Consider the following 27,455-nt stretch of genomic DNA (forward strand, 5'->3'; position numbering starts at 1 on the left):
CCCTGTTCTTTATTGTATGGGGAGAGTATGCTGAATGTATTTATTTTGGCATTTCCGGCAGGTTCTCTAGCTTTCGCCCGAGAACCGCGCCAATGGTGCCTGCGCTTCGGCCTCGCCGCTTAAATTTAGGCCCCGGCTTTGCCGGAGGCCTAGTTTCTGTTAACTACCCTCGCATGTGACTCATGCAGAGGGACAGGCACGGCTCCTCCCGGCGGCCGTCCTGCACAGGGGAGGGACACTCCCCACTGCTGGGGCGTGTCTCCTCCCCTGCAGGTCTCTATGGCCCTCCAGTTCCCGCTCTCCAATAGGAGAGGATCATTTCCAATTCGTGGCTCTCCCCTTCGGGTTAGCCACGGCTCCTCGGGTATTCACCAAGGTCATGGCAGCAGTGATTGCCGTTCTGCACCTCCAGGGGTTGGCAGCGCTCCCTTACCTGGACGACCTTCTAGTCAAGGCTCCATCCAGCGCAGACTGTCAGCGGAGTGTCTCGCTCACTCTCGCCACTCTAGCCCAATTCAGGTGGCTTGTCAATCTTCCCAAATCCACTCTGACTCCGACCCAGAGTCTCACGTACCTAGGGATGCAGTTCGAGACTTTGCCGGCACTTGTGAAGCTGCCCTTAATCAAACAGCAGTCACTCCAGCTAGCGGTGCGCTCTCTGCTGAGGCCCCGCCGTTATACCCTCAGGCGTCTGATGCAGGTGCTGGGTCAAATGGTGGCGTCCATGGAGGCTGTTCTCTTTGCCCAGTTCCATCTGTGCCCCCTGCAGCTGGACATTCTCCGCTGTTGGGACAAGCGGCCTTCCTCCTTACACAGGTTAGTGGCTCTGTCGCCACGGACCAGGAGCTCTCTTCAGTGGTGGCTTCGGCCCCTCTCCCTGTCCCAAGGGCGCTCCTTCCTGGCCCCGTCCTGGGTGATTCTCACCACGGATGCCAGTCTATTCGGCTGGGGAGCGGTATGTCTCCACCACAGAGCGCAGGGCACTTGGACTCCGTCCGAGTCAGCCCTTTCAATCAATGTGCTGGAAACCAGAGCCGTGCTTCTAGCTCTCCTAGCATTTCACCACCTGTTGGCGGGCAGGCACATTCGAGTCCAGTCAGACAACGCGACAGCGGTTGCCTACATCAATCACCAAGGCGGGACACGCAGCCGCCTGGCAATGATGGAGGTACAACGCATCCTTCAATGGGCGGAGGACTCCAAGTCCACCATATCCGCAGTCCACATCCCAGGCGTGGAAAACTGGGAGGCAGATTATCTCAGCCGTCAAAGCGTGGATGGTGGCGAGTGGTCCCTGCACCCGGCAGTATTTCAGTCAATCTGCCGCAAATGGGGCACTCCGGACGTGGACCTAATGGCATCCCATCACAACAACAAAGTTCCTGTTTACGTGGCTCGCTCCCACGATCCTCAGGCCTTCGCCGCGGACGCTTTGGTTCAAGACTGGTCCCAGTTTCGTCTGTCCTACGTGTTTCCCCCTCTAGCTCTCTTGCCCAGAGTCCTGTGCAAGATCAGAATGGAGGGCCGTCGAGTCATCCTCATTGCACCGGACTGGCCCAGGCGAGCTTGGTATCCGGACCTGCTCCAACTGTCCGTAGAGATGCCGTGGCATCTCCCGGACCGTCCAGATCTACTCTCGCAAGGTCCGTTTTTCCACCTGAATTCTGCGGCCCTCAAATTGACGGCATGGCTCTTGAGTCCTGGATTTTGACGGCTTCTGGTATTCCTCCTGAAGTCATCTCCACTATGACTCGGGCCCGTAAGTCTTCCTCCGCTAAGATCTATCACAGGACTTGGAAAATTTTCCTGTCCTGGTGTCGCTCTACCGGCCATCCTCCTTAGCCATTCTCTTTGCCGACCCTTCTGTCTTTTCTACAGTCCGGTCTGCAGCTAGGACTGTCCCTCAACTCTCTCAAGGGACAAGTCTCAGCTCTGTCAGTTATGTTCCAGTGGCGTCTCGCTCGGCTGGCTCAGGTCCGCACCTTCATGCAAGGCGCGTCTCACATCATTCCGCCTTATCGGCGGCCCTTGGATCCCTGGGACCTTAACTTGGTCCTCACGGTATTGCAGAAACCCCCCTTTTGAGCCTCTTAGGGAGGTTTCTTTGTATCGTCTTTCTCAGAAAGTGGCCTTTCTGGTTGCCATAACTTCTCTCAGGAGAGTCTCTGATTTGGCTGCGCTCTCCTCGGAGTCACCTTTTTTAGTTTTTCATCAAGACAAGGTGGTTCTCCGTCCGACTCCGGACTTTCTTCCTAAGGTGGTCTCTCCCTTCCACCTTAACCAGGACATTACCTTACCTTCCTTCTGTCCGGCCCCGGTTCATCGCTTTGAAAAAGCGCTGCATACTCTAGATCTGGTGCGTGCTCTCCGGATCTATGTGTCTCGCACCGCTGCGCTCAGGCGGTGCACCTCTCTTTTTGTGCTAACCTCAGGTCGGCGCAAGGGCCTCCCTGCTTCTAAGCCGACCTTAGCCCGTTGGATTAGATTGACTATTTCGGACGCCTACCAGAGTACTCAGGTGCCTCCCCCGCCGGGGATCAAGGCACACTCGACCAGAGCTGTCGGTGCCTCTTGGGCTTTTAGGCACCAGGCTACGGCTCAACAAGTCTGTCAGGCTACCACTTGGGCTAGCCTGCATACCTTCTCGAAGCACTACAAAGTGCATGCTCATGCTTCGGCAGATGCGAGCTTGGGCAGACGCATCCTTCAGGCGGCTGTCGCCCATTTGTGAAGTTAGGTTCTGCCTACTTCTTAGTTTTTCTGTTTATTTCCCACCCAGGGACTGCTTTGGAACGTCCCAAGGTCTGGGTCTCCCAAAGGAACGATAAAGAAAAAGAGAATTTTGTTTACTTACCGTAAATTCTTTTTCTTATAGTTCCGTATTGGGAGACCCAGCACCCTCCTTGTTGCCTGTTGGCAAATTCTTGTTACGCGTGTTATCACCGACTGTTGTCGTGGACAGAGTCTCCGGTTGTTCCGGCTCTTGCTCTGTTCTACTTGTGGGTGGCTATTCTCCTTCAGCTTTTGCACTAAACTGGCTGGGACTGGCTCACCAGGGGGTGTATAACCTCAGAGGGAGGAGCTACACTTTTAAGTGTAGTACTTTGTGTGTCCTCCGGAGGCAGAAGCTAAACACCCAAGGTCTGGGTCTCCCAATACGGAACTATAAGAAAAAGAATTTACGGTAAGTAAACAAAATTCTCTTTTTTTGGGGAAAAAAAGCATACGTTTAGCATAAAAAATGCAGGTAAAACGCTTGGATTTTGATTTTGGATGCGTTTTCACAACTGTCATTGACTTCAATGTTAGCTAAACGCTGCCAAAATGTAAAAAAGAATTGACATGCTGCTTTTATAAATGCAGAGATTTTGACAAAATTTTGTCACTCAAAACGCTGCATTTAAAAAAGCATCGTGCGGACGAATTTTGCTAAATTCCCTTAGACTTTGCTTGGAAGTTGACATTGAAACATTGCAGTTCAAAACGCTGCTGAAACGCATGAAAAAATGCAAAGTGCGCACATGCCCTTAGAGTTAGATCTAATTTGACTTTGGACCACTCCTTTAAATTTGCAATGTGTGCAGGATTACCGATATAGCAAATAGTGTCTTGTGATTGGGTACTAGTGTGTGGATGTGTGGAGATGGCTCATTATTCTTAGGAGATGCTGGCTGTGATAGACAGCTGACATCTTGCTGCAACAGCAGTTATCATGGATTGCGCAAGTCACTGTTTAGTCATTTAAATGCCTCTGTCAATCACTGACAGCGCTATTAAAGTCGTTCTTGTACATCAGCTCGCATCGGCCCTCTGAAGCAATCACAAGGGGAACTGGATTGTTCTGACAGCTGGGGGCCTACTGAAGGACTTCAATCTTTGCTCTGGTGAAGCCAGTGGATGGGCTTTATAAGGCTCTGTTCACACTAGAAAAAGGATTTTTCTCAAGAAATTTCAAGAGTCTGAAAGATTAGGGCAATTGCGGTCAAAAAACGCACCAATAAACCACCGAAAACCGCATTCGTTTTTACCGCGTTTTTGATGCATTTTTTCCGCTGGTTGATCCTTGCGCTTTTTACCATTTATCTATGGCAAAAAACGCAGGTATCTGCAGAAAATAAGTGACATGCACATTCTTTTCTCAAGAAATTCTTCAGAATGTTCTTGAGAACAAAAATGCATTGTGCGCACAGCTATTTTTTTTTTTTCCATAGGTTTTGCTGGTGAATGTCTGCAGAAAGGTTACAACCATTTTCTCAAGAAATTTCTGCAGCAAAAACGCTAAAAAAACGCGGGTAGGAACTTTATTTTGTAAGGCCCCCTTCACACGCACGTGAAAACAGCGTATCGTTTTTTTCACGTACGTATTAAAGGGGTGGTTTGCTCCCTGTGTGCCGTGTTTGTGGCACATGCGTGTTCTCCGTGTGTTATACGTAATGACACACGGAGAATGGAAAGCCCCGTCTTGCCTTTTTCTTCCGGAGCTGTCTGTGGTGCTGAATGACAGTGTCCGGCACAGGCCATGCCCCCGCTGACTCTGCTTCCGGCCCCCAGTGAAGAAGATGTGTTGTTCAAATTCCCTGGGTGTCGGATGCAGGTGACAGCCGCGGCAGACACTGCAGGGCTGGTGGGGGTGAGTATGTGTTTTTTTTTATTTTTACAATGACCTGTGTGTTTCTCTGGCGCGTGTCACGTAGGCCCGCATCCACACTACATCCGTCTGGTACGTGTGCGGGCCGCGTGACACCCGTGCTGCCGGAGAAAAACGGACATGCCTCTGTATAGAGCACATGGGCTCACGCCTGCTACACACGGAGGCATGGGCCAATGGCTGAACACGTGCGTGCGCATAAACCTATTGACTTTAATGGGTTTACTTGTGCCCGTGTCTCCGGTACATGCGGGCACGGACCTAGCACGAACCGGAGGCACGTGCGTGTGAAGGAGGCCCAAGGGGAAGAAGGAAAAGAATTAGAATCACTTCCCTCACCCATTTTCTCCATTAATAAGAAATAAAAAGTAATAAAAAAAACCTCATTCTTCCTGTGCTTGTTCTTATGGAGCTCCCTTGAAATCTGTTTGTGGTTGAGCTTCAAATAAGAGAGTGACTTTAAGGCTATGTGCGCACTAGAAATGTGAAGTTTCTCAAGAAAATTTCTCGAGAAACTTCTGGGAGTGAAAGATTTCCGGACCTCCGGAAAAAATCCGCACCAAATCCGCATGCGGATTTGACGCGGATTAGCCGCGGAATTGCCGCGATTTTCCCGCGGGTGGTTCCCTGCGGATTTCTGCAGGCTGTACTAACGAAATCCGCAGGGTACCTGCGGAAATAATGGACATGTTCATTTTCTCAAGAAAGTTTCTCGAGAAATTCTTCTCGCGGAAATTTCTTGAGAAAAATCCGCACCAGTGCGCACAGCTTTTTTTTTTTCCATAGAATTTGCTGGGAAATGTCTGCACAAAGATTGCAGACATTTCTCAAGAAATTTCCGCGGCAAATCCGTGGGTAAATCCGCGGGTAAAAAGCTCTAGTGCGCACATAGCCTTACTGTGTGTGTGTGTGTGTGTGTGTGTGTGTATCATCACTGTGTAAAGAAAAGTCTGATCTATCTTAAAATAAAAAAAAGAAAAGAACCTGATTCCTAAACACTGTAACCAGAAAAAAAAAATCCAAAATTAGGTTTTTGGGGTTGCCCCAATACCACAAAAAATGCTATAACAAGCTATTAAAATATCATAACGATCTTTAAATGGTATTAATAAAAGATGCATCTCACACCGCAGAAAATAAGTCATCACACAGTTCCATAAAAAGTGAAAATGTTACTAGTCTCTGGGGGGGGGAAATTGACAACATTTTTGAAGTTCTGAATTTTTTTTTTCACCACTAAAATAATAATAATAAAAAAAACTTGATGGGGAGAATCGTATTTCAAGATCATTTTTACCACATAATGTACTCCGTTCAGTTCTCAAAAAAACAATGTCAGAATTGGGGGGAGGGATTTCCACTATTTCTCCATTTTAAATTCTTTTCCCAGTTTTCTAGTACACTATGTGGTAAAATAAATGGTTTCATTGAAATATACAACTCGTCCCGCAAAAAACACAACACTCATATGTAGATGTGGACAGAAAAAAAAAAGTGTTAGCTCTTGGAAGAAGAGGCAGAAAAAAACAAAAACGGAAATTGGACGTGTCCGGAAGGGAAAGAAAACAGGCACAGACTAAAAATGACAGATTTCATGTAAAAAAAACCCCAAAAAATAAAGCGGGTCATCAAACAACTCTATCAAGAGTGTAAAATCAAAATGCTACAGTACTGGTCTCCAAAAATGGTGAGACAACCCAAATATATGTCTATATGAAAACTCTATATGTTTGTATTTCTGCAATCCTACTGACATGGAAAATTGTTTTTCCAGATAACTATTATCACTTAATAAGCACAGTAAAAATGGAACCCAAAAACAATTTCAGAATCACACTTCTTTTTTTTTTTTATTGCCATTTCAGTGTCATACAGTACATTGTCTTGTAAAATGAATTGGTGTCATTTAAAACTACCATTTGTACTGCAAAAACCAGCCCACATTTGGCTAAGCTGGTGGAAAAATAAAGGTATGGCTCCTAGGAGACGGAAGAAAAAATGGAAGTGCAAAGAAATAATTGCCTGGGAGTGAAGGGGTTACTTTAAAAAAAAAAAAAAAAGAAAAGAAATACTTGTTAAGCTTTCCCTGGGGTCTCCAGGCATGGTGCAGTCCATTATAAAGGCAATCATATCATTTGATCAGATGCAAGAAAAAGAATGGCAAATAACATGAAAGATGTTCTATCAAAAGCTTTAGTGTAAAATCACACAAGTACCGGAACTGCACATAACCATGTAAATTTCTAACAAGGTTTTTGTTTTTCTTTTAGGCTTTGAGCTTGGTTTTGCCATGGCTAGTCCTAATGCCTTGGTATTGTGGGAAGCTCAGTTTGGAGACTTTCACAACACTGCACAATGTATAATTGACCAGTTTATCAGCTCTGGACAGGCCAAGTGGGTGCGTCACAATGGAATCGTCCTGCTGCTACCTCATGGCATGGAAGGAATGGTGAGGAAATGCTGGTCTTATATCTGTTAATCATACATAGCCGCTGACTGATTTACACAGTGGGGAAGTTAATAAAGGCCAAGTGCCCCAGGAGGGTAAACTCATTAATAATTTATAAATCCGCAGTTGCTTTTTATCATGGCTCTGTGTAGTTCCACCTTTTTTTTTTCTTTTCCCAGAACAATGAGATATTAAATTATCTAAGAACACAATAAAGTTAAAAATAAGGTAAACATCTAACCCCTGACTAAGCATTTGTCAAAAGTGCGTCAAGTGTTTGGGGCGTGAGCCTGTTACTCCCTTGTTGCCACTATTTTTCCTATCACTTAAATCTTATGTGGCTTGTGCTACAGAAAATATATCTTTGTGGCACTTTAATCCAAAATCTGTACACTACTCACAAAAATATAATGCTATTGGTTTTCAAGTGAAATTTCAGAATGATCCTAAAATGCCCTCTAACCTTTGCAGGGGAACTTAATGTAACCTTCTTTAAATCTTTGAATGCATATGTCCATCTGTTCAATGTTTCACTACTTTTTGCACAACTTGCTGATCTCAAACAAGGAGCTTAATGGCAAAATTAACAACTGATGTTTGATCCATGAATTGCCCAATAAACTTCGGAGTTCAATTAGAATTGGTATATAAACAGTCCTCCTCATCATGCAGTTTACATTTTAACATCATAAGACCAAAACGACACCTAACAGTTGATCAACAGTACCGCACCACTTTCCTGGTCCGAAGTGTCTCTGCAAACCGTGTAATTTGCTGCTGCTGCTGTTGTTGCTGCCGTTGTTATTTCTAATACTTCTGTTGCAGCTGGAACTGTTGCATCAACAGTTTATTAGTTTCCTGCCGGGCTTACTGTTTGCTAATGCTAACTACTCTTGCTGAATATTGGTCTGTACCATCTGCTTGATTAGCTCCTCCATGTTGTCTGCTTTCAGTCTCGCAGCTGTTTTTACCCAAAACCTGCAGTTTCCCTGCTACAATCACACGTGCGCCCATAGGGATCCGTGCTCATGCTTCTACACCAACTATAGAAATACGGCTCACTTGGCGACATCTGAGGTACACCCTAATGATGAGCGAGTACAAAAGTGCTTGAGTGCTCTTTACTCGAACCGAGCATGTCGGACTCTCGGACGGGCTTGAGTAACGAGTATATTGGAAGTCAATGATTGGGCAGTTCGGCTCCCCGCCTACATATAGCCAACCATAAACTGAGCATTTCCAGGGAAGGCATGGCCGGGTGTTTTTTATATACACTACATCCGAAAACATTGTTTTTACCCCCAGTTAGAGCCATACAGAGACTGCATGAGGCTCTCACTGGGGTGCTGGCTCAGATCTTTCAGTGAAGAGAGGCAGTGCTTTGTGTTCATTGTTTCTCGAATGACACACATCCGAGCATCTGTGATACTTGACCGAGACTGAGCGTATCGATGCTTGATCGAGTGGTGCCAAGCACGCTCGCTCATCATTAGTAGACCTGGGAGGCAGCAAACTAGAACTTCCAGGCTGCTTTATTTAAACTCCATAAAGTACGCCACAAACTAAAGAAATAAGCGGCCTTTTTTTGCAGGGAAACAGGATACACAGTCCTAGCAAAGGCAGGCACTACAGTGTTAAACAAGCACACAAGTCCTAGCGTGGAGATTTCACACAGGAGGACTTCTTACCTACACACATAGACAGCTAATGAATCAACCTGGACTTCTGTATGTTCACCATCCAACACCCCGGGTTGGGGATTATATGAGCAGCCATTCCCATCGATCACTCTGACTGCTCATAAATCTAGCCCTTGTAAGCCCTATTAACTTTCTCAGTACTATACGTACTGGGGCTAGCTTCCTGGCTTAAATCCCAGCAAATATCCACTTATGTGATAAAATCTCCCCTACATGACTTGTAAGGCGGCCATCTTATATACCTCCCACCCCTCTGCCCATAGCCGATGGGCTTGGCATCTTCCACCATTAAGCAGTGGACCCTTGACAGCACGTCCGCATTGCCATATATTTATATGGGCCTATGTTCTACATGGAAGTTAAAGTCCTGACATGCCAGGAACCGCCTGGTCACTCGGGCATTATTTCCTTTCTTTTCCCTCATCCATCTCAGCGAGGCTTGATCTGACACCAACCTATATTTCCTGCCTAACAGATAGTATCTTAAGGTGTCAAACGCCCACTTGAAGGCTAAACACTCCTTTTTAACAATGGATTAATTCTTCTCGCTGGAAGATAGTTTGTTACTCAGATACATTATTGGGGGTTCTTCACCATTCACTTGTTGGTACAAGACGGCACCTAACCCAATGACGCATCCGACTGGAGCACAAATTTCTTATTGAAGATCGGTGCCTTAAACACAGGCTATTCACTCAGGGTTAGCCATCTTGGAAGGCTGTCCCAACTTTTGGAAACCACTTGGCCATAGCTGACTTTGTGTTTTTAAGGAAGTCAGTCAGAGGTGTGGCTACTATGGCAAAGGTTGGGATGAAGCGACAGTAGTAGCCCACGATGCCCAAGAATTATCTAACTGGTTTCTTTGAAATCACTTGTGTCAGGGACTTTTCAAATGTGACATGGTGTGCATAATCTATTCTAGCCAAAATGGGTCTCCAAAATTCAAATCGCGACCTTTCACTTCCAAGCAGTATGACAAAAATGTAGTTTCCATTACATATAGGGTATCTGTCTACTCTAGAAAAATGGACTGTACAATTTCTCTTGTTACCCTTGTGAAAATCAAAAATTTAGTGCTTAAACAACATTTTTTTGTGGGAAAAATGTCTTTTCTAATTCCCACAGCTCAACATTATAAATTCTGTGAAGCACCTGTGGATTCAAGAGGTTCACCATCACTGTAAATTAATCCCTTGAGAGCCTTCCAATAGAAATTTTTAAAACTTTTGAGGAGGAGCTGCTACCTCACTATCTGGAAATGGTTAACAATGTGTTTGTTGAGGGAAAATTGCCAAGGTTACAATATGAGGCTATAATAGGTGTCCTACCAAAGGAAGGGAAAGATAATTCTTTATTCGGCTACTACAGACCCATCTCACTACTTACATCTGATGTTAAGATTCTGGCCAAAATCCTTGTGAATAGGGTCAGAAATTTATCCTGACAAAGCTGGCTTCATGCCATCCAAACCAGCTGTTGTTAACCTATGTAAGGATTTTTTTTGTTTTGTTTTTTAACCTGCAGGCAGTTGTATGTAGATGGGCATTTCTGTACTCTGACTTTTATAAATACTTACAATTAAAGGGGTTGTTCACTTCTTTTACATTGATGGCCTATCCTTAGAATGTCATCAATGTCTGATCGACCGGGGTCCGACATCCTGCACCCCCACCAATCAGCTGTTTATGGTCCCAGCGGCGGCGGCAGGCAGCCCGAAATTATCAGTTCCGGCGCTGTTCAGTCTTCTGACAACGGCTGCAGCCATGTACTGCACATCCACCTCCCATTCTAATCGATTGGAGGTGGATGTGCAGTACCCAGCCTTGGCAGCTATCAGAAGATGGAGCAGCACCGGAACGGAGTATTTCCGGCTGCTACCGCCAGGACCAAGAACAGCTAATCGGCGGGGGTGCAGGGTATTGGACACGCCAATTAGACATTAATGACCTATCCTTGGGAATCAATGTAAAAGTAGTAGACAACCCCTTTTAAAACCTGCTATAAGGGCCCTGGAAAGTATATCCAACTTTACTATCTCTCATAACAGACTATTGGATTATGTTATTCAAGCTAGTCCAGTACCGTACCTACATTGGAAGAAGTGGTTCAGTGCTTAAATAACACTGTCAGTTGAGAAAACAGTTTACATTAACAAGGGAGCAGCCACCATGTTTAGGAAGCAGTGGGGGGAAATAAATGACAATTTCACTCAATTTAATTATTGCAAGTATTGGCGTATACCTGTATGTGCTTTTATTGTACGGCATTCCAAAATGAGGGTGGGGGGATGTTGGGGTTGGGACACACTGGTAGAGATAAAGGGGGGGTTTCATCTGCAACCAGATCTGATGTAAATGCTCTTCTCGGATGTTAATTGCATATGTTCTTTCGTTTCCACACATGCCACTGAACTATTTGGATCTGGTGCTTGTTATACTGCTATGTTTATAACTCAATAAAAACATTTTGATTAAAATAAATAAATAAATTCCTTGAGGGGTGTAGTTTCCAAAATGGGGTGACTTGTGGAGTGTTTCCACTATTTAGCGCATGAAGGGCTCTGCAGAAGCAACATGGCGTCCACTATTTATTCCAGACAATTTCAACAATTTTATTCCAATATCAACCAAAATTATCACTAACATAAAGTACAGCATGTCACACAGAAAAAACACAAGTTTCTATTATACTTTTACTCTGATTGATCCACTCCTGGTTGTGGCTTACAGATACTGAGAGAAAAAAATGACCAAATACTCAGTGTGTGCATGTGGCATAAGGGATTTTGTAAAGATTGAATACAAAGTGCAATTGCTGTTAACACCTAAATGAGGCATACAAGCCACTACAGATACAGTATACAGGTAATTACAGTATTGCCATGATAAATCATACTGATCCCAGTACGTGGCTACCGCGTTCAACACCCTTTACACCATTTGCCTTTTCAAGCTGGCCCCTTGGAATAGAAACCACTGCAAAATGCAGATGAGGCTTTGTCATGCACGCATTGTCCTGATAAGACACCCTCTGGTTATGAAAGCTATGCACACTAGTGCACTCGCCTACTCTCTCCATATCACTGGCCTTTCATTGACCACTAGACATCAGATTTGCATTAAAGTATTTTGTAAATGCGTGTTACATTTCTTTCATTACGACCAGTGCATATATTACCCTTCATGTTCTCTTCTCACCTCTCAATACATTAATGTCACTTGAGTACATATGATTCATCCTAAAGTGATTCTCCAATGTATTAACCAGTCTAGTGAATTTCCATGGTATACAAATTGAGTTTCATTTTTTCTAATGATAACCTTGGCTACCCTTTCCAGCTGGTAGTTCATATTTCTTGAGGGACATATCCTATTGCACCAGAATAAATTGCTTCCTAGGAACCTTTAATGCTGCTGCTTTTCCCTTGCTTTCAATAATGTGATTCTGAGACAAGCATTCTTAAACGCTTCTGCTTAATACTATTACCAGGGGCCAGAGCATTCTTCAGCCAGACCCGAAAGGTTCCTGCAGATGAGCAATGATGACTGTGATGCTTATCCTGTAAGTTGATTTGTCCATTGCTATTCTGTATTCCAATGTGACCTCACTTTCTGATTGTACCAACCTCCAAATTTCATTATTTTTAGGCTTTGTTACATTGTGTTTGCTCGGTACTTTTCTAATATAACTTTGGTTGTTGTATAATGAAATATATCTTTATCATTTTACTTCTACGTGCTGTTATTCAGTCTAATGTAAAATTGAGGCGCAGGCAGGTATTACCTTAGAGAAACCTATTCCATTAAATGTGTCTGTGTATAGGCATTTACAGTAAGTAGTTATTTGCTTTTGGTTTCTTTTGGTAGGTATTTACCAAGGATTATGAGGTGACCCAACTGTATGACTGCAATTGGATTGTGGTGAACTGTTCCACACCTGCCAGCTACTTTCATGTCCTCAGGCGCCAAATTTTACTGCCCTTTCGCAAGCCGGTAATTGTACAATCTGTGATTAACGATCAGAAGATAATTGTAGAAGTGTTTAGTGATCATCAATATTATGAATTCTATTTTCAGCTCATTGTTTTTACACCAAAGTCTTTGCTGAGGCATCCAGAGGCGAAATCAAGTTTTCAAGAAATGAAAACCGGTTGGTAAAAAGTTAACATTTTTAATAATCTGCAGCTAAAAATATTACCATAAAAGATAAATAGGAATAAGTGCTCTGTTCCCAGTAACCCCAGTCCTTCAGGTGCGTCTGCAGTTCAGTCTGTCTGAACTTTACCTGTTTCTGTGCTATAAATATCCATCTGCTCTACCGCAAAATATCACAGCCATTTATTTTTTTTTGTCGTCCTTCATGAACTGTTTTTTTTTTCTTCCCAACCACACCTCCATGCGTGCTTTCAAAAGAGCCATACTACTTTTTCTTTGTTTTTATTTTTTTTAATTTCTGTCCGTTTAGCTTTGTAAAGGCTTGTTTTTATTGGAGAACTTTGATTTTTCTGGATTCCACATAATGTATTGAAAAAAAAATGCAATTAAGCATTAAATGGTCTTTTCCAAGCAGACTGCCATGACCGCATGAAAGAGGGATGCCCCTTCTGTCTAACCACTTACGTTTCGGGGTTAAACTGCATTGAGATTCAGATCGGTGTGTAGCATAAACTTTTCCATGTGGATGCATAAGCAAATAATAAAAAAAAAAATTAAAAAAAATTCTTAATTGAAAAAGTTAAATGGATCATTTCCATCTAATAAACTGATCGCTTCCTGTATTAGGATGTGAATTAACATCCTGGGAAGGAGTCCGCATGTGTGGAGGGGGTCAGGAGCTGATAAGCAGCTGATGCCCACTATATACATATCCGCCTTCTGTCTCTAACAGCCATGGCTAGAGCTGAGCTTTGGCTGTGACTGTTAACTATTTAAACACTATTAATCTCTGACAGCAGTATATAAATGTTACTTGTACCAGTAGTCACGCACATTGGCTTCCATAGGCACAAACGATCCCGGGAAACAGATTGGTTATTAGGACAGCCAGGGGCCTGCCGAAGTCCCCGTCTGTCATTGTCATCTTGGTCCTATTGTTAAGCTCAGCCATACCCCGGGGTCACACAAGCTTATAGCATCCGATGATTCTCTCATGCAAAAGAGTCAGATGCGATATACTAATGACACTCGGCTGGGTGTCATTTTACTGTGCTCAGAGTCTTTAGCATGCGAGAATCAGAGCACAGGTGCAGAGAAGATGGAGCGCTTAATCTCTCCATCATCTCCATTGCCTGTCTCTGCGTACATCGCCCTGCACTCAGATGACATCCGATTGCAGTCAGATGTTTCACATGCACCCATAGAGTTGTATGGATGTGTGTCATCTGAGAGACGCTGCCAATTGCAGCATGGTGCTATTTCTGTCTCATGCCGGAACGGTATGACAAAAGAAGCGCTAATTGGTACTGCCCCATAGAATAACATTGGAGTGAATGCTATCCGATAAAACATCAGATAGCACTCGTCTATGTTATACACTCGTGTGAGCGAGCCCATAGACTGCAATCCATAAACCAAGATTTTCAGTACATACTGCAATACTCTGGTATGCAAGTACAAGTACAATACTCTGCTACAAGTGCTCAAATGATCACAGCTTCATGTCCCCTAAGGGAACTAAAAAATAAGAAGAAAATGGACTATGCAATTTTTACAGTACTCCAGTGGATCTGGGTGTGGTGAAAGAGAAAATGTGGGGATATTTTCTAAGTTATGATTTTCATATTTTTGTAGTCTTGAAAAGGTGTTTTTTTTTGGTTTTTTTTTAAAAAGGAAGAAAAAAGTTTTTAAAAATATAAAAAAACAACTCAAATTTTCCTTTTCCCCTGTTAAAACTAAAAGGAAAATAAATACATATTTGGCACTGCCTCATTTGTAAAAATGTGTGATCTATAAAAATATGGAATTAAAGGGATCCTGTCACCAGTGTTTTGACGTATAAGGTGCGGCCACCACCACCGAGATGTTATATACAGCATTCTAACATGCTGTATATAAGAGCCCAGGCTGCTGTGTTAACATAAAAAACACTTTATAATACTTACCGAACGGTTGCTCGGATGGGCGTCTCCGTTCTCCGGTGCTGGCGACGCCTCTTTCAGCCATCTTCGTCCTCTTTCTGAAGCCTATGTGACGCGTCTACGTCATACACACTCGCCGATCCTGCACAGGTGCACTACAATACTTTGATCTGCCCTGCTCAGGACCTGAATGCCGGTGAGTGTGGATGACGTCGGACGTGTCATGCACCACGGCTAGAGAAGGAGGACGAAGATGGCCGAAAGAGCTGGCGCCGGCACCGGAGAACGGAGACGCCCATATGGCCAACTGAGCGACTGTTAGGCAAGTATTATAAAGTGGTTTTTATGGTATACCCCTGGGCTCTTATATACAAGCATGTTAGAATGCTGTATATAAGAGTCCGGTGGTGGTGGCCGCAGCTTATATCCAAAAAAGGGGTGACAGGTTCCCTTTTAAGCCATACAGTAACCACCACAAAAAAAAAAATAATCCAGAACTGTGGTTTTCTTTATTCACCTCACCTACGTAAAAACAAAACATAGTAACCAAACCATTGTATATGTGAATGAAATTGGGATCAATAAAAAACGTCAGTGGGAAAAAAAGGACCTTAGGCTATGGACACACAGCCATTTAGCATCTGTTGCGAGAGTATCGGATGCGTTATGCTCAGAGGCGTAGCTGTGGGTTCAGCTCTGTGTGGTGGTGGGGGAGGGGGGGCAAAAAAAATCTGAGTGGGCCCCTAACCACTAACCCTGATTACAACTACGATGGTGGAGCCCAATTGTGGGTACAGAGGAACCCGAGCAGATGACTGCGATGTTACTGAAAATAAATCTCTGCATAAAAGCCCAACACTGATATTATAATTTAGAACACCATATAAAGAGTTGCAGTGTATCCATAATAAAATGCATGCTATATGGATGTTCTGTATGGGATCCCCTTTTTCTACACAGCCTTAGGGCTTGCTTACATTAGAGTTTATATCTTACGAGTGAGAAATGAGAAAATCTCGCTTTGCACTTGACCCAATGTGCGTCGATATTGCAAGTCTGATCTGCGAGTTTTTCCTCAGCCTAGTGTCATCAGCTCTCGTATCTAATGCTATGCGCTCGTCTGACCCCGGCCTTAGACTCGAATAAGCGAATCTGACCTGACATACAGAAGAAACAAGTGCATGCTGGGATTTTTCTCACACAGATTAAAAAAAAAATAAAAAATGCTCATCTGCAGGGCCCCACTGAATAACATTACTCCGTGTGCTGTCAGTGAGCTCTAGTTTTTCACAGACAGCACCTAGGACGAAAATACACTGGTGTTAACCCGGCCTAATAAAGGGCTCATTCACATGTCTGTAAGTCTTCGTGTACACAAATAACAGTCCGCGTTTCATCAGTTTGATCCGTGTCAATTTTTGCTATCAGTTTCAGCAGTTTTTTTTCTTGGCTGAAAGAAAAAAAAAATATGGGAGGAGATTTCTCCAGGTTCTACTATCACTCTTTTAAAAAACAGACAGCAGACAGATGGCATCCCAGTGCTGTTTAATTTCTTCACGGATTTATAGACTTTATTTATTACATTATTTGGATCAAAATCAGACAAGCCTCTGTGATTTTGTGTGAACCACGAAGTCTTCAAAATTACACGGACCTGTGATCAGCCCCTTAGACTCTCATAGGAACAAATTCTATCTGTGATCAGCCCCGTAGACTCTCATAGGTACAAGTTCTATCTGTGAGAAACACGGATAAAACTCAGATGAGAAAAATTGACATCAGAATGAGGCCTCAGAAGATGGCAGCAAGCAGAAAAGCTGGGTGTGTACAGTGAGGATCTGTGTAACGTCTAATGCTGTCCCCACTTATTGAGCTGCACACCCAGCACACACTCCGCTAGAGTGACCCTTAGTGCCCCATACAGACCACCATCCACATGATGAGGTGTAATAACTCATGTAATTTTATCCTTACAGATTTATCCATGTGAGGTACAGACTGGGAAACAACTGATGAGTCTGGCAGTGACTGTGTTTTTCAGTGATCACGAGGACAATACAGCAGCCAATCGGTGAGCTCAGCAGCTCTGAGCGAAGTGGTCACTCTACACTGGCAGAGCTCACTGGCTGCTGCACTGTCACGTGACATCAGCGAAACTATCAATACAAGACACCAACGGCACAGTCTAGCCAGTAGACGCAGGGATGGGGAGGACAGCATGGTTTCTATATATTTTTATTTATTTATATATATAATATTTTATGTATGTATGTATATGTGTGTGTATGTATATATATATATATATATATATATATATATATATATATATATATATATATATATACACATATACATACATACATAAAATATTATATATATAAATAAATAAAAATATATAGAAACCATGCTGTCCTCCCCATCCCTGCGTCTACTGGCTAGACTGTGCCGTTGGTGTCTTGTATTGATAGTTGATATATATATATATATATATATATATATATATATATATATATATATATATATATATATATATATATATATATATATATATATATATATATATACTAGAAGGTGGCCCGATTCTAACGCATCGGGTATTCTAGAATTTATTGTGTAGTTAATGTATGATTTTTGTTATATAGATGTTGTTGTGTGTAGTTGCCAAGTGTTTGTGTAGGGCACTGTAAATGTTCTGGGTGTGGGGGTGTGTGAGAGCAGTGTTGTTTGTGTGTCGCGTTGTGTGTGTTGCAGTGTATGTGGAGCGCTGTGTGTCTGCAGCGTTGTGTGTGTGTGGTGCTGTGTGTGTTGCGCAGTTTGTGTGCGTGTGTGTTTTTGGGGGGGAGGTATGTTTTGTGCAATGTGTGTGTGTTGCGCGGTATGTGTGTATATTTGTGTGTGCTGCAGTGTTTGTGTGTTGTGTGTGTGCGGCGCTGTCTGTGGGTGTCTGTGTAGGGGGGTGTTTTTGGTTCCTAGTGTGTGTGTGTATGTGTGTGTGTGTGTGTGTGGTGCATGTGTTTTGGGGGGAGGTGTACACCCCCATCATGCTCCATCCCCCATACTGCAGACCCCCATCGTGCTCCATCCCCCATTCTGGGCACCCCCCATCGTGCTCCATCCCCCATGCTGCACCCCCCATCGTGCTCCATCCCCCTTGCTGCGAACCCCTCAGAGAGGAGTATAATAGGAGGATTATAATAGGAGGAATATAATGGGAGGACTAGTCCTGGCGAAAGAGGAGTATAATGGGAGGAGTTGTCCTGGGGGGGAGGTGTACAGGTGCCCAATGTGCGTGGGGGGCGTGGCCGAGCGGGCATAGTGTGCGGGGGGCATGGCCGAGCGGGCATAGTGTGCGGGGGGCGTGGCCGAGCGGGCATCGCGTGCGGAGAGGGGAAGGGCATGGCCTAGCGGGCACCGCGTGTGGGGGAGTGGCCTGGCGGCACCGCGTGTGGGGCGTGACATAGTGTGTGGGGGGCGGGGCCTGGTCAAACGGCCAATCCATGCGGGAGGTGGGGCCAGGGCGAGCCAAGCGACCAATCCGTGTGGGGGGGCGGAGCCAGGCTGAGCCCAGCGGCCAATCCAACGGTTGTCACTGTAAGGACACAATGTCACTGTAACGACACAATTTTGTAGCAAGACAGACAGAATAAGGCAATTATATATACAGTGCCTACAAGTAGTATTCAACCCCCTGCAGATTTAGCAGGTTTACACATTCAGAATTAACTTGGCATTGTGACATTTGGACTGTAGATCAGCCTGGAAGTGTGAAATGCACTGCAGCAAAAAAGAATGTTATTTCTTTTTTTTTTTTTTTTTTATTTTTTTAAATTGTGAAAAGTTTATTCAGAGGGTCATTTATTATTCAACCCCTCAATCCACCAGAATTCTGTTTGGTTCCCCTAAAGTATTAAGAAGTATTTCAGCCACAAAGAACAATGAGCTTCACATGTTTGGATTAATTATCTCTTTTTCCGGCCTTTTCTGACTAATTAAGACCCTCCCCAAACTTGTGAACAGCACTCATACTTGGTCAACATGGGAAAGACAAAGGAGCATTCCAAGGCCATCAGAGACAAGATCGTGGAGGGTCACAAGGCTGGCAAGGGGTACAAAACTCTTTCCAAGGAGTTGGGCCTACCTGTCTCCACTGTTGGGAGCATCATCCGGAAGTGGAAGGCTTATGGAACTACTGTTAGCCTTCCGTGGCCTGGACAGCCTTTGAAAGTTTCCACCCGTGCCGAGGCCAGGCTTGTCCGAAGAGTCAAGGCTAACCCAAGGACAACAAGGAAGGAGCTCCGGGGAGATCTCATGGCAGTGGGGACATTGGTTTCAGTCAATACCATAAGTAACGTACTCCACCGCAATGGTCTCCGTTCCAGACGAGCCCGTAAGGTACCTTTACTTTCAAAGCGTCATGTCAAGGCTCGTCTACAGTTTGCTCATGATCACTTGGAGAACTCTGAGACATACTGGTTCAAGGTTCTCTGGTCTGATGAGACCAAGATCGACATCTTTGGTGCCAACCATACACGTGACGTTTGGAGACTGGATGGCACTGCATACGACCCCAAGAATACCATCCCTACAGTCAAGCATGGTGGTGGCAGCATCATGCTGTGGGGCTGTTTCTCAGCCAAGGGGCCTGGCCATCTGGTCCGCATCCATGGGAAGATGGATAGCATGGCCTACCTGGAGATTTTGGCCAAGAACCTCCGCTCCTCCATCAAGGATCTTAAGATGGGTCGTCATTTCATCTTCCAACAAGACAACGACCCAAAGCACACAGCCAAGAAAACCAAGGCCTGGTTCAAGAGGGAAAAAATCAAGATGTTGCAGTGGCCTAGTCAGTCTCCTGACCCAATTGAAAACTTGTGGAAGGAGCTCAAGATTAAAGTCCACATGAGACACCCAAAGAACCTAGATAATTTGGAGAAGATCTGCATGGAGGAGTGGGCCAAGATAACTCCAGAGACCTGTGCCAGCCTGATCAGGTCTTATAAAAGACGATTATTAGCTGTCATTGCAAACAAGGGTTATTCCACAAAATATTAAACCTAGGGGTTGAATAATAATTGACCCACACTTTTATGTTGAAAATTTATTAAAATTTAACTGAACAACATAACTTGTTGGTTTGTAAGATTTATGCATCTGTTAATAAATCCTGCTCTTGTTTGAAGTTTGCAGGCTCTAACTTATTTGCATCTTATCAAACCTGCTAAATCTGCAGGGGGTTGAATACTACTTGTAGGCACTGTATATATAGATAATTACATACTGAAGTGCACTCTTACACGAAGATTAACTGAAAGTGGAAAAACCCCTTTAAGGTTTTCATAGGGGTCACTATGACTGGTAGTATTGTCCTATGGTTACAGTTCAGTACAGTGTCAGGACAGCAGCACCGTGCAGCAGGTATCTGTATACAGATACTGCACAGTCCATGAGCCGGAGGAGCTGACAGGACAAAGTGATAGGCCGGATTAATGGGACAGAGAGGCAATGTCACAGACGTGCAAATCTCTGAACTCCCTCTCCCCCCCTGTCAGGTCCAGACACAGGTCAGGGGTCACAATATTTCTGACTTTCAGGATCCTGAAGCCGTTTGCACTGCACAGAGAGGGAGGGGGATTATATCACAGATATGAAATGGAGAACAGGACAGAAGTTCTCCAGTGTTCACATAAAACAATCACCTCCCCAGAGAAGAGCTGTCCTGAGTCTCCTGCCCTCCCCCTCCAAGAGAAGTGTTGTCCTGAGTTTCCTGCCCTGACCTCCATTCACCAGAAGCACAGCATGCAGTGTGTGTGCAGAGCTGCTGTACTCTTCTGTCTGGCAATCGCACATGTCACTGACCTGCAGATGCTGACTGCAGGCGCAGAGCTTCCTCCTTAACGCTGCCATTCTCCTTTAAGATTCCTGTGTGAGAGAAATCTGCATTTCGATTGGAGGAGCCTCCCACAGCAGCCCTCTGCTGACAGGTGAAACAGCAATCATCAGCCCTTTGCTTTAATTTATCCTGCTCTCTTAAGGCCCCGTCACACTAAGCAACATCGCTAGCAACATCGCTGCTAACGAACAACTTTTGTGACGTTGCTAGCGATGTTGCTGTGTGTGACATCCAGCAACAACCTGGCCCCTGCTGTGAGTTCGTTGGTTGTTGCTGAATGTCCTGGGCCATTTTTTAGTTGTTGCTGTCCCGCTGTGAAGCACAGATCGCTGTGTGTGACAGCGAGACAGCAACAACTAAATGTGCAGGCAGCAGGAGCCGGCTTCTGCGGAGGCTGGTAACCAATGTAAACATCGGGTAACCAAGAAGCCCTGTCCTTGGTTACCCGATATTTACCTTCGTTACCAGCCTCCGCCGCTCTCACTGTCAGTGCCGGCTCCTGCTCTGTGCACATGTAGCTGCAGGACACATCGGGTTAATTAACCCGATGTGTGCTGTAAGTAGGAGAGCAGGGAGCCAGTGCTAAGCATTGTGCGCTGCTCCCTGCTCTGTGCACATGTAGCTGCAGCACACATCAGGTAATTAACCCGATGTGTGCTGTAAGTAGGAGAGCAGGGAGCCAGCGCTAAGCATTGTGCGCTGCTCCCTGCTCTGTGCACATGTAGCTGCAGCACACATCGGGTAATTAACCCGATGTGTGCTGTAAGTAGGAGAGCAGGGAGCCAGCGCTAAGCGGTGTGCGCTGCTCCCTGCTCTGTGCACATTTAGCTGCAGCATACATCGGGTAATTAACCCGATGTGTGCTGTAGCTAGGAGAGCAAGGAGCCAGCGCTCAGTGTGCGCTGCTCCCTGCTCTCTGCACGTGTAGCTCCGTGCGGTGGTAACCAAGGTAAATATCGGGTTGGTTACCGATATTTACCTTAGTTACCAAGCGCAGCATCTTCCACGTGGCGCTGGGGGCTTGTCACTGGTTGCTGGTGAGCTCACCAGCAACTCGTGTAGTGACGCTCCAGCGATCCCTGCCAGGTCAGGTTGCTGGTGGGATCGCTGGAGCGTCGCAGTGTGACATCTCACCAGCAACCTCCTAGCAACTTACCAGCGATCCCTATCGTTGTTGGGATCGCTGGTAAGTTGCTTAGTGTGACGGTACCTTTACTGCAGCCTAATCTATGTGCCCTCACAACGCCCAACCCCCTCCAGCAAATGCTGGATTTATTAACTACTTTTGCCTTCTGTACCGCAGCTACAGGTGGGCCCCCCTGAGTGCGGGGCCCGGGGCCCCCTGGTAGCTACACTACTGGTTATGCTAGTGACCCTCGGCTCCCGCTTTGTTGCGAGTGTAAGCAGAGTGTCATTATACTGTAATGTGATCCTGCAATCGGATCACAGCTGTGGAGAAGAGGAAGGGACTAATCTCCATATCTCCTCAATTATTAGCTGATGTGATTATCGCACTGAACTCAGATGTCATGCGAGTGCTGTGTGATGTTTCTCTCCCACCCATACATAGACTTGTATGGGTGTGAGAGAAAACGAATCGGATTCCACTCGCAGCATGCTGTGATTGTTCTCTCTGTCCGATTAAGGCTGAGAAAAAAAATCGCTCATAGGAACGACTCCATAGAGTAACATTGGTCCGAGTGTAATGCGATATTTTTTTTTTATTTTTAAAATAATCGCATACCACTCTCTCCATTTTATTCGCCGTACTCAGTTAATCAGTCTTATCAACAGAAAAGTGTATATACAGGGTGGGCCATAAGTATAGATACACCTTGATAAAATGGAAGTGGTTGCTGATATCACCTTTAACGTTTGTGGCATATTAGTACATGGGAGGGGCAAAACATTTGAGGCCGGGTGACGCCCATGGCGGCCATCTGCAATGCCGCCATTTTGAATTCAACTTTATTTTCTTCAATGGGAACATTATCGAGTTATTTACATGTTTGTGACATGGAGCAATGACCGTAACCCACTAAAGGATGCTCAAAGTGCTGCCCATTGTGTTTAGTTGTCAACGCGCATCTCTTCTCTCACTCACGCAGAAGAAATGCTACCACAGGCCTCCTTTATCTGTTGTTTCAGGTGCCCCACATTCTGGATCCTGGATCTGCAGTATTGCTCTCATGGGTCAAGAGTGGGAGAAGAGAATCGCGTTGACAATTCAACACAATGGGCAGCACTGTGTGCACATCCTTTAGTGGGTTTCTGTCGTTGCTCCATGTCACAAACGTGTCAATAACTCAATAATGAATAAAGCTACATTAAAAATGAGCACACCATTGTTTTTCTTGTGCAATTGTCTGTGTTGGATGTCACATGACCTCCTTCCCATTGAAAAAGTAAAGTTGTTATTCAAAATGGTGGCTTTGCATATGGCTGCCATGGGCATCACCCGGCCTCAAATGTTTTGCCTTTCCCATGTACTAATATGCCACAAACGGTAAGGTGATATCAGCAACCACTTCCATTTTATCAGGGTGTATCCATACTTATGGACCACCCTGTATATTGGGGGTCTTGTAAAATTATAACAAAAAGCAAAGAAAAACATTTTCTTTTACAATATTCTTAATTTTTTTCATCACTTAAATGAATAAAAAAAATTGATGCATGTTTGGGTTCTGCGTAATTGGACGGACCTAAACAATTATATGTCCAGGTAATTTTTACCACACAATTAATGGTGTAAAAAAAAAAAAGTAATGGCGGAATTGTATTGTTTCCAAAAATGAAAGTGCAAAATTGAAAACTTCCCTAGTCCTTAAAAGTGTTAAAGTATTAATGGAAGAGTTTCCAATAAAAGTGGTTTAGGTCCTATTAATTTGAACAAATTTTTGACTCTTCCATGCAGCATATAGTTAACAAAAAGATCTCCACTGTGGGGAGCAGCGCGAGTGTCTACACGGAAAATGCCGTATACTCTGCTTATTGTCGGACATGACGCTGCTTTTACTCTGTTTTCCAATGTGCCGATATGTTTGCTTATTCTGGAGCATTAACTATTAGTTTCATTATTTAATGTGAAGGCACCGTCTTCCGCCGTGTGATTCCTGAAAGTGGAACAGCTTGTCAGAATCCTCAGAATGTGAGACGGGTCATTTTCTGCACCGGGAAGGTTTATTATGAGCTTGTCAAGGAAAGACATCAAAAACAGTTGGAAAGCCAAGTAGCAATCACAAGGCTGGAGCAGGTAACATATTTCTCGGCCTTAATCTGTTTGGCACAGAATATTTTGACAGCAAGATTTGTTACAAATGAATTATTGGGCCACATGTGACAAGAAAATGGGATATTTCTCCTGTCATGCTAATACAATTACGTACTGGATGTATCGACCCCGATTAGCTACAAGTCAGGAATACGCAAATCAGAAACTTAATTTTTTATTAGGTGGATGGCCTGTCAGCAAAGATATACTTATGAAAGAGCTAAAAATTAGAAAAAAAAAATAGAGGAACAGTAAAGGGAAGCGGATGCAATGGTAACCTATGGAAAAAATAGTTTGAAGAGAAGTTATAAGATGTCTGCGTGTCATATTTGATGTGGTTCAGATTGTGTTACTGTCCTTTGTCCTAAATACAGTAGTAGGGAATTGTAGGAGAGCTCCTAACCCTGAGAGAGATCTTTGTTGGTTAGCCACGTGTGTAAAGCTGCATGGCCTGGATAGATGTCGAGTCATGCAATGTATCTGACCATAAACTCAAATGTAGCTGATTTCATTCTATTCATTTAACTGCGGGTGTCTATGCTTCACATGGATTTCTGATTGTTTCATTCATGTGCATATGGCAATCTGCCACATGGTAATATACCCTTAAAATGTTTGTAGCAAGTTGGAAAATTATCACCTACATAGGATGATTGATAACTTTTTTTATTGCTGGGGGTTCCCACCACTGGGACCCCTACTGATCCTGAGAACGGGGATCTTGCAGTGCCCTGCTGAATGGAGGTACAGTATGTGCCTCACCGCACCATTCATTATCTATGGAAGTGCTGGAGATGGCAGTGTGCAGTCTAATTTAAAGTAGTTGTCTCACGTTCTTAAATTGCTTATATTACAAAGTGAGTGTAACAAACAATGTTGCAATTTATTGCTTATTAAAAATCCTCTTTGTTCTCGAGATCATATGAACATTTACAGCTCATTCCCGAGGTTATTGGCCAACCTGTAGTCTGAGTGGCTAGTGGAGCGCACTCAACTTGCAGGTTCTAGGCTTTAGAAGTGCGCCTGCAAGCACCTTTCGGAAGCTGGCCTGATCAGTGGATCCGGTCAGCCTCAGTCCCCTTGAATCTGCTGGCTGCATGGGAGAGCACTCTCGTCAGACCAGTGGTGCAGCCCTGCCACTGGTCTGACTTGTCAATTTTCAAGACAGAAGATTAAAACACTCCTTTTAATGTTTATTTCTTTAACTTTTATATTGCAGATAGCTCCCTTTCCATTTGATTTGGTGAATCAAGAAGTTGAGAAATATCACAAAGCAGAATTGGTGTGGTGTCAAGAAGAGCACAAAAATATGGGTTACTATGATTACATCCAACCTCGGTTCCTCACCATTTTGAATCATACTAGACCAATATGGTATGTATTGTATATGATAATAACACTTTTTACTTGGTTAAACACTTGCAAACCATAGTAAGAATTTTCACTTATTCGACACAGATTGTTATTCTAGGACTTGTGAGATAGTGGGGCCATGGATATGTGAAGGACGGTACGTATCTCCCAGAATGCGTACAGAAACATATTAGAGCCCTACATAATGGTCAGTCCAGTAACCTCCAGGCCGGGTTATGCAGGTGGCTCATGGCCACAGTTCTCGTTTAAAAGCTCTTTGTAAAGGCCTGGGTGGGGCAGAGTTGTTTTTGTAAGCTGCAGAGCAGGAAGCTGTTGAGAGTTCAGACCTGTGTGGAACTATAACACAGGTCTGTGGACCCCCCGGGAAGAGCAGAATGGGGTATCGTAAGACCGTCTCCTACGGCAAGGGGTGCCTGTGTGACGGGGACCCGTATGGACGGTGCACAACCCGGCTGTGTTCCGGATTACTTTACCTATACAGCGAGGACAATAAAGCTGTTTGGATCGGACTCTTTTGGGTCACTGCCTCTTTGTCGTCCTGGGGGACCCCCACCCCGCTACATTATGGTGGAAAATGCGGGCATGGAGCGTTGAGGCATACCCCACCGCTGCACCACGGGAAGCAGGCCTGACTACCAGCTGAAGACTGTGACTGCTCTGCATGTCCATAATTAGGCTGGCTACACTACAGTATAAACCGGCTGATAACATGGAGGAGCTTCTGCGGCAGTTGGTAACAATTCAGCAAAAGCAACAGGAGCAATTGGGTCTGTCCCAGCGGCAGCACCAGGAATCCCAGCGGCAGCATCAGGAATCCCGGCGGCAGCATCAGGAGACCCAGCGACAACAACAAGAGGCGAATGCATTGCTACGGCAGCAGATTGCGGCCCTGCGTGAGACACCGGCAGCAACTGACTCCGACCGACGGGTGCCCCGGGACAGGGTCCGCTCTGCCCTGCGGAAACTAAGCCGGGAGGATGACGTGGAGGTTTTCCTTACGGTTTTTGAACGCACAGCGGAGCAGGAAAAACTGCCGGCACACCAGTGGGCGGAAGTGGTGGCTCCGTTTCTGAAAGGGTACGCCCAGAAAGCCTACTTCGACCTCAGCCGGGAGGATGCCTTGGACTACAAGAAATTGAAAGGTGAGATCCTTGCACGTCTGGGGGTCAATACCTACGTGAGGGCTCAGCGAGTCTTTTCATGGGCCTATGTGGAGACCTGTCCAGCCAGGTCTCAGGCATATGACTTACTACAACTGGTTAAAAAGTGGTTACAGCCGGAGGTGTTGTCTCCAGCCCAGATGGTGGAAAGGGTGGTGGTCGACCGGTTGGTGCGGACTCTGCCAGTCGCTATTCAACGTTGGGTGGGGCAAGGAGACCCAGGTAACCTGGACCAGGTGGTGAGTTTAGTTGAACAATATACCGCCACACAGGACTTTATACGAGATTCTGCCCCAGTGCGTCAGGCCCGGCGGCCATTGGACCCTGGCCGAGAGACACGTACGGCGCTGGTGAACAACAAAAACCAAGCCCATATCGAGGGGGCAACCCACCCTGAGAGAGGCAAAAGACCAGTTCCCCCAAGAATAGTAACAAAAACTGATGGGGCCACCGCTATGAAGTGCTGGAGATGTCAAGGGCCCGGCCATATCGCCCCTTATTGCCCTGTCAATGTATGCTTATACGGTGTATGCTGCACGCCCTATTCTTGAACCTCCTCTCTGTCATGTGTATGTTAATGGACATCGGGCAGAGGCCCTTTTGGACTCGGGCAGTATAGTGACCCTCGTTCATGGGGCGCTGATTGCGGGGTCGGAGTCCACGGAGAGGGAGGTTGGGATTGTGTGTATACATGGGGAGCTCCGCAAATATCCAACAGCCGAAGTATACCTCTCCACTCTGTGTGGAGACGTGACGCATGTGGTAGGAGTGGTGAAGACTCTACCATACGGGGTAGTGATGGGAAGGGATTTTCCGTTGTTTTGGTACCTGTGGGAGAGAAATAATACTTTTTCCCAGGCAAAAATGAATCTGGGTGCGGAACC

At 45.0% G+C, this 27,455-nt stretch overlaps 1 protein-coding gene across 1 annotated transcript in view; it reads left to right on the top strand.

Annotated features, from left to right (window-relative positions):
- The window catches only part of OGDHL (oxoglutarate dehydrogenase L), a 148,945-nt gene that overhangs the window by 115,945 nt on the left and 5,545 nt on the right, over nucleotides 1-27,455 (top strand). The window contains exons 17-22 of the mRNA XM_075349014.1: nucleotides 6,919-7,097; nucleotides 12,287-12,358; nucleotides 12,664-12,789; nucleotides 12,874-12,946; nucleotides 23,856-24,019; nucleotides 25,257-25,411. Coding sequence (XP_075205129.1) covers nucleotides 6,919-7,097; nucleotides 12,287-12,358; nucleotides 12,664-12,789; nucleotides 12,874-12,946; nucleotides 23,856-24,019; nucleotides 25,257-25,411 — 769 coding nt within the window. The remainder of the gene's footprint in view (nucleotides 1-6,918; nucleotides 7,098-12,286; nucleotides 12,359-12,663; nucleotides 12,790-12,873; nucleotides 12,947-23,855; nucleotides 24,020-25,256; nucleotides 25,412-27,455) is intronic.

The sequence above is a fragment of the Anomaloglossus baeobatrachus genome, chromosome 5 (genome assembly GCF_048569485.1).
Source record: "Anomaloglossus baeobatrachus isolate aAnoBae1 chromosome 5, aAnoBae1.hap1, whole genome shotgun sequence".
NCBI classification, from domain to species: domain Eukaryota; kingdom Metazoa; phylum Chordata; class Amphibia; order Anura; family Aromobatidae; genus Anomaloglossus; species Anomaloglossus baeobatrachus.